Source organism: Oreochromis niloticus, linkage group LG22 (genome assembly GCF_001858045.2).
Source record: "Oreochromis niloticus isolate F11D_XX linkage group LG22, O_niloticus_UMD_NMBU, whole genome shotgun sequence".
NCBI classification, from domain to species: domain Eukaryota; kingdom Metazoa; phylum Chordata; class Actinopteri; order Cichliformes; family Cichlidae; genus Oreochromis; species Oreochromis niloticus.
In genome coordinates this window covers 25,118,196-25,129,118 of record NC_031985.2, presented here as the reverse complement: position 1 = coordinate 25,129,118, position 10,923 = coordinate 25,118,196, and the positions used below count along the sequence as shown (strand labels likewise).

General features: G+C 39.6%; 1 protein-coding gene across 4 annotated transcripts; it reads left to right on the top strand.

The window, feature by feature from the left end:
- Positions 1 to 417: 417 nt before the first annotated feature.
- oxnad1 (oxidoreductase NAD-binding domain containing 1) lies at positions 418 to 10,750 on the top strand. 4 transcript variants are annotated; one of them, XM_025902336.1, is made up of 8 exons: positions 418 to 521; positions 848 to 960; positions 2,894 to 2,960; positions 3,079 to 3,182; positions 6,893 to 7,034; positions 8,920 to 9,165; positions 9,277 to 9,385; positions 9,577 to 10,750. In XM_025902336.1, exons 2-8 carry the CDS (start codon positions 854 to 856, stop codon positions 9,732 to 9,734), a joined length of 933 nt encoding a protein of 310 aa, XP_025758121.1. In that variant the 5' UTR covers positions 418 to 521; positions 848 to 853; the 3' UTR covers positions 9,735 to 10,750. The 4 variants fall into 4 exon arrangements, with proteins under 4 accessions (XP_025758121.1, XP_019206521.1, XP_005453872.1 ...); XM_019350976.2 differs by having other exon boundaries at positions 418 to 577; XM_005453815.4 differs by having other exon boundaries at positions 418 to 577; positions 2,891 to 2,960.
- Positions 10,751 to 10,923: the final 173 nt, after the last annotated feature.

The following is a 10,923-nucleotide window of genomic DNA, read 5'->3' as shown; positions in this document are numbered from 1 at the left end:
ATGGCCACAAGATGGAGCCAAAATTATTTCTATATTGCCTGTTATCCAAGTAAAATTCAACAGAGCAGCCATGTGACAAAAAACTAAAGTGGAGTTTGCCCGGCATTTTGTTAATTTTTGAATGAAATTATTTTTTTTAATTTTTTTTAAGGATTTTATCTATTAAAAATGGGTTATATACACTGTCAGACTGTCCAATACACTATGGCACCTATGATAGAGAAGGCAAAAACCTCCTGCAGAACTCAACACTAAACATTAAACTTTGGTGAATAAGTCACTATTGAAATAATGAGACCATAGCACGAGTGACATTTGATGGATTTACGTTGTGTGTGTGGTTTTTTTCTGAGGGAGTACAATTGCTTTTGAACTAAGAATGTGGATTCTGGTCAGGCGCTGGACGCTATTTGCCAACAGGGGGCGTTACTACAACAGCAGATGTCGCCAGCCGCAGTAAAACGACGAAGAAGTCACCTGTCGTGTCATGTCGTCATAAGACCACCAAGGTTATTCTGAAGGTACATGAGGCAATTATGAAGAGCGTTTCACAGAAGTAAAGTGCTCTCTTATGCCGGTAAGAAGAAAGATATGATTAGTTTGTGTCAAGTGATAAAATGTAACCGGGATTTCCTCGGTAGCTAGCCGGCTAACCTCATGATGGAGGCGGTCACACCAAACTCCATTAAAAATAGTGTGATTTTAATACATGGAAGTGTATACTGATCGGAAAAGAAACAAAAGTGGATGTATACAATACTCATATGTGATGCTAAGCATAAGGTACAGACTCCGGCTTTGAAAGCTAACTCCAGGTGTTTTCTGCTCTAATCTGACATGAACCCAGGTCGCGATGAGGGTCTCCTGTTTACTGTCCGCCACTGCTCGAAGCTTCAGTCTGTCGTGTCCTGCAGCCGGACTGCTCTGCTGCAGGCTGCTGGGCCCCGGCTCTGCCGTGAGGTGAGTTTCCTGAGGGGGCAAAGTAGATTCTGACAACGAGAGAAGTGCATGTTTTTAAGTGGACCCCCATCTCCCCTGTTCTTGTATTAGGAGCAACAGAAAATCAGAGCCCATATAGTCCAATTTAAACTATCCACACACCTAAATGAACCGAGGAAGAATGCCAGATTATGGCTTTTGTTCTCATTTTTGTCTCCATCTCGTTAAGATCTTGGAGACTACCTCCAGCATTGCTGCTATATTTAGATCACTTCTTATAAAGGGTAATATTTACATCAGCCTTGAAATTCATTCTTATATCGCTTCCTATATATTTCTGTTGCGTCCCATTATGATCATTGCGCTGTGATTTCACTGTGGCTCTTAAACATTTGCAGAGAGCAAACATCATCATCATTTGGTACCAACTTTCCTGACTTTAATGTGTAGGATCATTGGAGGTGCTGAGTTGGGGCTCTAGCTACAAATGGATAATTTTCATTTATGTCCATGTGGGGAATAGGAAAATGAATTAATTTCGAGGCTGATACTGTCAACTTGGTTGTCCACTTTGCCAAAGCGAACATCAGGTTTAAGGATCACAGTTTTGAGATACTGGTGGAGATCCAGCATCCTTTTTAGAACCACAGAGCACAAGCAAGGGTGCATAATGGAACTTCTAGGAAGTGATTTATATATTTAATGGTCACATTCCTGGAACTTTTCAGTGACACTTTGAGAAACATCCATGTGCCCAATAATGACCGTTCCTTAAATATTGATTTTTGAGTAAACTGAAAAAACTCAATAAGAATTATATTTTGGACCCTAGTAAACACAAAAGAGCTTTACTGACATTAAATGTAAAATGTTCCCACAGCTGTGATGGCAGGAGAATGGTTGCTGTAATTTTCTGTGTTACAGGTGCATAACACAAAGTGTACAGAGTGAGACGTGCATAAGGTCCAGACTCTCCGGAGTAAAGATCCTGCTGTTGTGCTAAATGTGTAAATGCATGCAGTTCTCTGGTTACATGTTTCAGCCTGTTGCTTTTCTCAGCATTTGTGAAATGTTTCTGGGTGTAGCCCTGATATAACAATCATTCATTAACTAAGGAAAAATCAAATAGAAGAAGAAAATATGCAGTTTGTTTACCCACCACAAAAAAATGATATACAAATGTATCAGTAACACATCCATGTAGACATGTGGAGTAGTCCAAACACTGTAACCTGCAAATAAAACTGAAGCAAAAAAAATATATCATTTTATAATGAAAAGATTATGTGTCTTATTCTGTATTAGCAGGGTGTAGTAATACACACTAATGATCCTGCTGCTTTAAGTAACCCTATAAATCTGCATGCTTTTAATAAACTCACAAGAAAGTCAGCAGTTAGCAACAAGCACTACTTCAGCTGCTGTTTTGTTAAACCCAGGCTGCATTCATTACTGGTGACTCTCATTAAGTAGTCTGTGTGCACATCATGGTAGCAGGCAGTGGGGCTGTTGCAAACCGCAGAGAGATGAAGTAGGGGGCACCATAATTCATTTTAGTATTTATGTTGCTTCTAATTGTCTGATGGTGCCTAATGTACTTCTTCTTGAATTTAAATAAGTTCTTATGATTGTTATGATCGATGATCATTAGCCTGTTTTGGAGCCCCCTCCAGCACTTGGTGCCCTGTGCACACCCCAGTGTGCGAGGTGCTGTGAATGAGCTGCGAAGGGTTAGTGAGAAACCGTGTTTTTGTTTTGGGGTTTTTTGTATTTTTAATGTTGATGAACTGGATCCTTAACTCTATGGTTCCCTGTTGACAGTGAGGGCAAACTCCATTTGCCGCCGGTTTTTTTTCTTGTGTGTGGGTCACATGTGGCTGCTCTCTTGCTATTCACTGCATGACACAGTATTCTTCATGCAAGAGAAGTGACCAGACTGTTTCCTTTTCAGTAGAAGAAATATGTCCTCCAAAAGGCAAATGGACCACCTAGAGAGGACCTCAAACAACTACAGACAAAATGTAAGTCTACAGTGTGTAGCTGAGGAATCTGATCTTGATGTCTGTTAACTGTGCCACACTATTATTAACCCACAGCTGAACTCTTCTCTGTGTGTCTTTAACTGGGTTTTTGACTTAGACTCTGTATCCAGCACAAGTATGTGGAATTATAAACGAGTCAGAGGCGGTAAAAAGACTGAGAATAGCCGTGCATCCAGACTTCACCTTCAAAGCAGGGCAGTGGTGAGTAGACGCTCATTGAGTTTTGTCCCTCAACACCAAAAAAAAAAAAAAACATTAAGTAAGAGGAGGTGCAACTGAAATCAGCATTTTCCAGGTCAAACTACACACAGTACCAGGGTTGAATGCAGTTTTCTGAAACTTATGTCTGTGAGAATACTCACATGACAGCTTCAGTCAGTGGTAGAAGATCCCAGAGTGGGATACACTCTAGGAGTGCATCAAACACAACTTATAGATGGTAATAGACTGTATATGAACAGTATTTCCAATACGGATCATTCTGTCAGATTTATTGGCATGCCAGTATTAAAACCTGACATGACAAAGTTTGTCCGACTGAACATCTCCTACCCAAGTGATTACTACTATCCTATTAACACAGGTTGGCACATTCATAGTAAAAGTCAAGTCAGAGTTCGTTCCTATACGCTATATATATTCCAGTCACTAAATCACCATTCACTATACACTGAAAATCAAATAAAATGAGTAGATAAGAGTGTTTGCATACTCTACTCTGCTCAACTAGACTTGAAGGCAAACAAGAACAGTGTTTTTAAATGTGGTTTAAAATGACTGAGACTGGACATCTCTCATGTAAAAAGGTTGCAGAGTGTATATCACAGCTGAGTGATCTCAGAAGTTCAGTGTTGGTCAGTGTCAGTTTTTAACATTTGAATAATTCAGAGTAAAATGGTTCTATTCACACACAGTGCTACAACTTGGAAATGTTTAAGAATTAGCATGGGATAAGAGTCCCTGAGGCTTTCTTTGCTTTGTTTATCTTGACAAAACCTAAAACCTCATTTAGAGATGGCAGGTATCACAACAGTAACTATAAGCCTTCTTTATTAAGCCAGGCTTTCTGCTTCATTGTCTGCGAAATGACTCTTCTTCCACACAAATGAGCCCTGATAGAGTGTCCTACTCCAATCAGAGGTGATGATACAGATAAAATGGCGTTTACAAATCTACAAAGAACACAAACAAATACCAGTAAATTGTAAATAAAGGAGTTTAATGCTGCAGATAATCATTAATCTGGTCATTTGGCGCGCCGAGCGGAAAAATAAACATTTTAATTTAAGGTAATTGTTTTATCACCAAGTGCGCTCTCGGTGCTCCTGCACGTTAAAGCTCTGCAACATTAAACTGGATACATTTTAAGATTAAAGTTTACTGTCCCATAGTCTAATAAAGGAGACCTGGGAATCGCTTTGGTTTATGGCCGGGTCACAGAGAAATTAGATTTATTGATTCAACTGGTATTCTTGTTGTGTTTTCTGTGCCTTAATAGCTGCATTTCCAACAATATAAAAGAGATTAGTCATCAGATTAGAAACAAGTATAAAAACATTTAAACATTTTCTGCATCACCAGCTGAATACATGAATACACTGACAAAGCAACGCACAGTTTGCGCTACTTTAACTTTAAAGTTGGGTTTCATTTGGGGGATTTATTAAGGTACTGGCTTAACCAGTTTCACATATAAAACATATTTCCAACAGAGTATCCGTCTCTTCCAATTAAAATGCTGTAAATAAAATAATTGAGGAAATGTGGCACCTTTAGCCCTTTCTAAACTGAAACTCTGAACATACCCTGCTCCTGACCAGGTTATGTGTTCAGCATAAGTTACCATGGTGATTTATCCAGATAGAGACCCATTTTTCTGACACAGAAAAGTCTGACTCTGAGTTCACCATGGCTTACGAAACTATTAATCTGGCCTCGTAGTGCACCCGTCTGTTCAGACTTGTAATACATATCCTGACACCGCTGGCTTTGTTGTTCTGCTTATGCGGTAGTGGGTTTTTTTTTCAGACATGCCCATGGCGTTTGCCATATGGGAAGTACACTAAGTGGCATATAATGCATGATGTTTTCTTTCAGCACGGCACACAAACAAGAGTGTGTCCCTGTTTTGTTTTATTACACTGTAATTTATGTGTAATTGGATATAAACTGCATTGTTAGCTCCAGACACGAGTGCTTGGGCCCGTCATGCTATATACCTGAGGTAAAATGGCCATATTGGCTATGCAGGTACGAATAGCATTGTTGTGTAGTGACACTGGGTTGTAATAGCGTCTGTCAATTTAGAAAAACCAAGGACAACAAAAGGCAACAGAGCTGCATCATTATTGGTGTGACTCGAGAGTGCAGCCTGGTAATGTGGGCCAGAGATTTGGCTTTCAGTTGTAAACTGTAGTGCTGTAAAAGAAAAATACGTCCATTAACACACAAAGGCCTGTTTTCTTTCTAAAGACTTTGGGAATAACTGAATTAAAAATAGTGGATACACTCCCATCTTCTTTGATTTCTAGCTGCAGAAGACAATAAATTAAATAGGATGTTTTAATAAAGTAATTACAAGTATATTTGGTTTACTACTAAAATTTCAGCTAATAGTTTTTCTGTTTTCTTCATGGTGCCATTAGAAACCCAATATAGTAATAGCACTTAGCTCTTCCTTCATCAGTCATTGTCATGTAGTGCCTATAATGACCACATGGGGGCAGGGCTGTGTCAGATTCATCTTTTCCAAGCACTTCTTACAGAACTTCCAGTAAATTTCAGCTATAGTCCTCAAATTGGTCAATACCATCAACCAGAGGAAGGATCGAAACCTCTTAATCATTTAAAGCCTTGAGTCAGATGAGGATGAACGAAAATAGACACATGGGGAAGTGTTTATCGTCCTTGATGTTGTTCGTATACTGGCAGCTTTTTGACCGAAGCATAACATGAGGAAATGTTTAAGCTAACGTCAAGAGACTCTTCCAATAGCAGGTTGGGAACTTCTTCAATGAGCCAGAGCTTTTTTTTTTTTTTTGGTTCTGTTTTGTTCTCAGTCCTGGTCTGTCAGTCAGTGTTGCCATTGTTAATTAGTGTAGCTTGCACATGCAGTATGTACATGAGCCCATACTGTTGGTGGGCGGTGGTGAGAAATAAAACTGGCAGCCAGTTGCCCTGCGGCGGCTGATAATGAATGGAAATAGATGGAAATTCTCGACTTGCAATGTTTTTTAAGAAAAAAGGGACTGTTTAGTTGTTCATCTCCAGGTGGGAGAGGAGGAAGAGAAGGAGGAGGTGGATGGAACATATGTGCATGATTTCACAGCGGATCCATATTTATGATGCCTCTGAGGGTCTCTCTGGTGTAACAGTAGGTCATTGTGTTGGTGGAACATTAGCCCAACTGTTTAGCACTGCAGTTTTCCCACTGTGACTACTCTATTGTTCCTATTGATTGACAGATGTGACTATGTGTAAGAAAGAGATGCTACACTTTGAATAAACTGATCAGCTTTACATCTGGTTCTGTTTTGTTGTCCTTGGTTTCCAAAAGAGGATTTCTGCTGCGTCGATGCACATGGAAACACTCTATAAGCATTTAGACTTTGGCCCTGTTTTTGTTGTTTTATTAACTGTTAGCGAGTAGGCATGTACCAATTTGTGCTACAGTCACCATTTCTGGCCCTTATGATGGCTAGCCCCGATCAATTTCCCAAAGTTTGTCTAATATATTACTCTTCGACGCTGGCTAAATGTTCAAAGATATCTTTATATTGTTCCCAAAAATAATAACTAAGTGACAATAAAATAAGTGAAACAATCCATGGATCAAGTTCAAGCATCTGCTAATGTAATTAATCAATAAACTGAATGATTAAACGCTGTGTTTTGCTGTTGTGTGTTTGCAGGGTGGATTTCTTTATCCCGGATGTGGAAAAGGTTGGAGGTTTCTCCATGTGCTCCAGCCCAGGTCTGCTGCAGAGGGAGGGAGTTGTTGAACTGGCTGTCAAATATGCCAAACACCCACCAGCCCACTGGGTCCACACTACAGTGAGTACAATAATCACGTCCTTTATGGTATCCAGATCTCTGGTTTTGTAGGAAAATCAAGAAAACTTTTTTTGAAAGGAATATTGTAAAACAGCAGATTTTCAAAAATCATGAGGCTAAGACTAATAATGGATAAGGTGTTACAGCATTACAATCCACATTACGACATAATCACACAAGTGTTGAATGGAACAAGATAAATGAGCTGATATTTTTAGAATTGTTTGACGTGTGTGTGTTTGCGCACACCCTGTTATCTGCGAACAAACATTAATTGAGCTCTGTTGTATCTTTCTTTTTGTGTCATTTATTTATTTACAGTGGTGGATTTCATTTTAAACATGGCTCAAAATGTCACACAGTGAGCTCAGCAAACATGAGTCAGAAATTCAGACTTTAGACCGCTCTAAACGCTCAGTGTCAAACAGTTTTTTTTGCTCCCAACTCATGGCTATTAATGATGTCATCAAGAGCAGATGGAGATAATTTTGTCATCTCAAAGAAACACCTCTGACTGTATGTACAGGAGGGTGCCCTTAAACAGCTTGTTTTAAACAGAGGATGAACTGGAGAGCTTCACTGAGGGACTTTAAAAGATAAAGATTTATTTTAAATTGTGAATCATGCAAAGCTACTGTAGCAGATTCCAAGAATTACACATGAGCATACAATGATCATGTAGGTCATATAGATTTGCTGTCAGATCTTAATACTTTCAGTAAGACAATCTGAAATTAGTTATTGCTACCAAAGATTTTCATCATGGTATTTTTTTTAAGATTCAGCTGGTTTCTGAGTATATCATGACTTTAATAGTATTAGTGGCAGGATTTCATTCATTATTATATCAATTGCATGATGTTGCTTTTTAATATATTGGTGATTTCTGGTCTGGCAGTAATCAGATCTGGGTGTGGCTAGTTAAATTGAAAATTTGGCACAGTTAATTTTATAGAACATAGAATAGAATAGAGTAGCCTTTTATTGTTATTGTACATGTATAACAAAATTGTCGGTGATCTACACCAACTCTGTTGGAATAAAATATAAATGGTAGACGGCAGGAATAAATAACAAGGGTGGCAATTACTTTAAAAAAAAAAATAGGACCAGGTATGTATGGATAGCTTTTTTCCCCTTTTAATATATGAAATCAAATACTAGAGCAAATATTATATCACAACACTGTGTGTGTGTGTGTGTGTGTGTGTGTGTGTGTGTGTGTGTGTGTGTGTGTGTGTGTGTGTGTGTGTGTGTGTGTGTGTATATAGATAACAAATGCACCCTTTTTAAACTCCGCTAGTGCCGGTAGTTGTATGAATATTAACAGTTTTCTTTCAGCTCTGTCTCTCCCTTTCTGTAGTCTACATGTTTGTTTGCAGCTTCTTTGTTTGATGATGGGCCCAAAAAATAGCTTTGAGCTACTATGCTGTGTGTAAATAGGAACTAGCGATGTGTGTTTGAGTGTACTGAGACTTACATCTATCAGCTCTGAGATCACTTTATGATCCTTTTGTTTGATATTGTGTTATAGGGATAGTGTAGGGACCATCACAGCAGATTACAACTGCATGCATTATCATGTGGGCGAGTGGTCATGTGTGCTAAAGCAGATAAAGGCATATTTAGTGCTCTCCTCAACTTCAAAAGGCCTTTTGTAACTCGTAATATCGGCTGCACTCGTACAGCAGCAGCATAGGTTTGTAGTGTTTATGCGTTCTGATCTAAAATTGGCTTTTTACACTTTTTTGAGGCTGGTTTTAGATGCAATTTGTTGTCTTTGAAAATGTTTATTTCAGCTGCTTATCAGGGATGGATCCGAGTTAGCTGGCTTTGCAGTTTGTTTCAAACTCCTTCCACTTCTGTCTCTCCCTCTTCCTCTCAGTGCACAGTGGGGTCCAAAGTGGCCATGCGTGTCGGCGGGGAATTCTTCTTTGACCCATCGCCATCTGAACCCTCTGTGGATTTGCTGCTGGTGGCTGGAGGTGTAGGGATCAATCCCTTGTATTCAATTATGCTGCACACAGCAGATCTGCTGCGTCTCAATCAAGCTTCAGGTGGCCGGGATTACAACATAGGCTCCGCCCACCTCTGTTACAGTGCCAGGAACACCCAAGAGCTGCTGTTCAAGGTATGCTTTAGAATATTTCCATGTGTGTAAAATCTATGAGGAGGTTTTTTTATTATTATTATTTGAATAAACTTTTATAAATGTCCAACATCCTACCTTCTGTGTTCCCAGAGTTCTATCATTGAGGCGTGCCGAGAGTTTCCTGACAAGTTCTCCTGTGACTTCCATGTCACGCAACAGAGCACAGACGTCGACCTGCAACTCCTGCCGTTTGTCAACCGTAAATACTGCACATTCGCTTTTCTTTGTTTGGATGAGATGATTGAGTAACTGTCACATTCAACCACAGCCTGTCTTGGTTGATTTATCTGTGTCATCATAGGCTAAGTCTCCATGTAGGCGACTGAGATGCGATAGGTGCCGCAGCACCGCATCTTGATTAATTGATTTGCTTCCCTTGTGTCTCATCAGCCGGGAGAATCACAGAGGTGGTGTTGCGGAAACACGTGGACCCACAAAAAACTCTGTGTTACTTGTGTGGACCCCCGCCGATGATTGAATCAATTTCAAAAACCCTCATGGACCTCGGCCTCCCCAAAGATAGGATCCTCTTCGAGAAGTGGTGGTAGGGGCCCTCCTACAGTTCCCAGAAACCAATTCCTGCCTTTTGTTGTCATCAGTGGGGAAGGTGTCCATCTGGGAGAATGGAAAGCAAGTGAAATGTCCCAGTGATGTGGATTTCAGTATGAATGCTTGTGTAGATGAGGAAACTCATCCTCTGATTCCTGCCACGGCAACCCGTGCTTGATCTGTGATAGACTGCTGGGACCGCCCACGCCTCAGCTAGCAGCTGATTCACAAAGACAATAGAGATTATTTATATTTCCTATAGTATAACCAGCAAGATGAGTGAAATTCCAGTGTCCTGTGCATGTGTGCATCTTCAGATCTGTTCACATTTACAGACACTTCTGCTGCAATGTCAAATCAGGTTTTCAGTGAAAAACTGTTAACAAGGGGACCAAGAACCAATGTAGAGAGGAGAGACTAAACAAATAACAAAAATCAGTCAAAAATGAAGACCGCTTGAAAATCAGCATGTTTGAAGGGTTTTAATTGTGAAACAGAACTCTTCCTTTGGGAAATAAGCTTTTGGTGTTTTTGAAAAGATTGATCTGCTTAATTTAAAATTAGATTACAAAGTTTAAGGACTGTATGAGTGTGAGGGGATATGTGGCTAACTGAAAAATACTCCAATACAAAACAGTTTGTAAAATAGTGACTTTTTTTTCACAGTTTCTGCACTGCTGAAACGAGTGCTTGGTAAAGTGTAACCAGATGGATTTATTGGCTGCTTAAGTTATTTAAAGGAAATGGAGGAATATTTGAAACATTAGCAGTGTGTACTTTTATTTTACACTGTACATTAGTGTTTTAATGACTCTTTCTTTTAACGCAGTACCTCACCTATTTGATAAAATGTAACTTAGAAGTATTACAGTGTTTATATTCAGTGTACTGACACTTTTTATTTAAAGAGTCGCAGGTTTTAGAGTTGTTTCACCGATGAGCTCGATGGAGTTGCATCAAAGCATTTGTTTTTCACATATTACTCCTCAGCTTTACACCACTGATCATATTTTTAGATTTAAAACTTCACAGGCTCCCACACATTGGCCAGCATCTCCCCCCCTGCTTTACTCACTTACGCTGTTACCACATGCATGCGCGGCGCCCATCCCCTATACAGCCTCTTCTTCAGCCACAGGCATTCACATACCCATAAACGGTTTCTCATCACAGGGTAGAGTAAATATC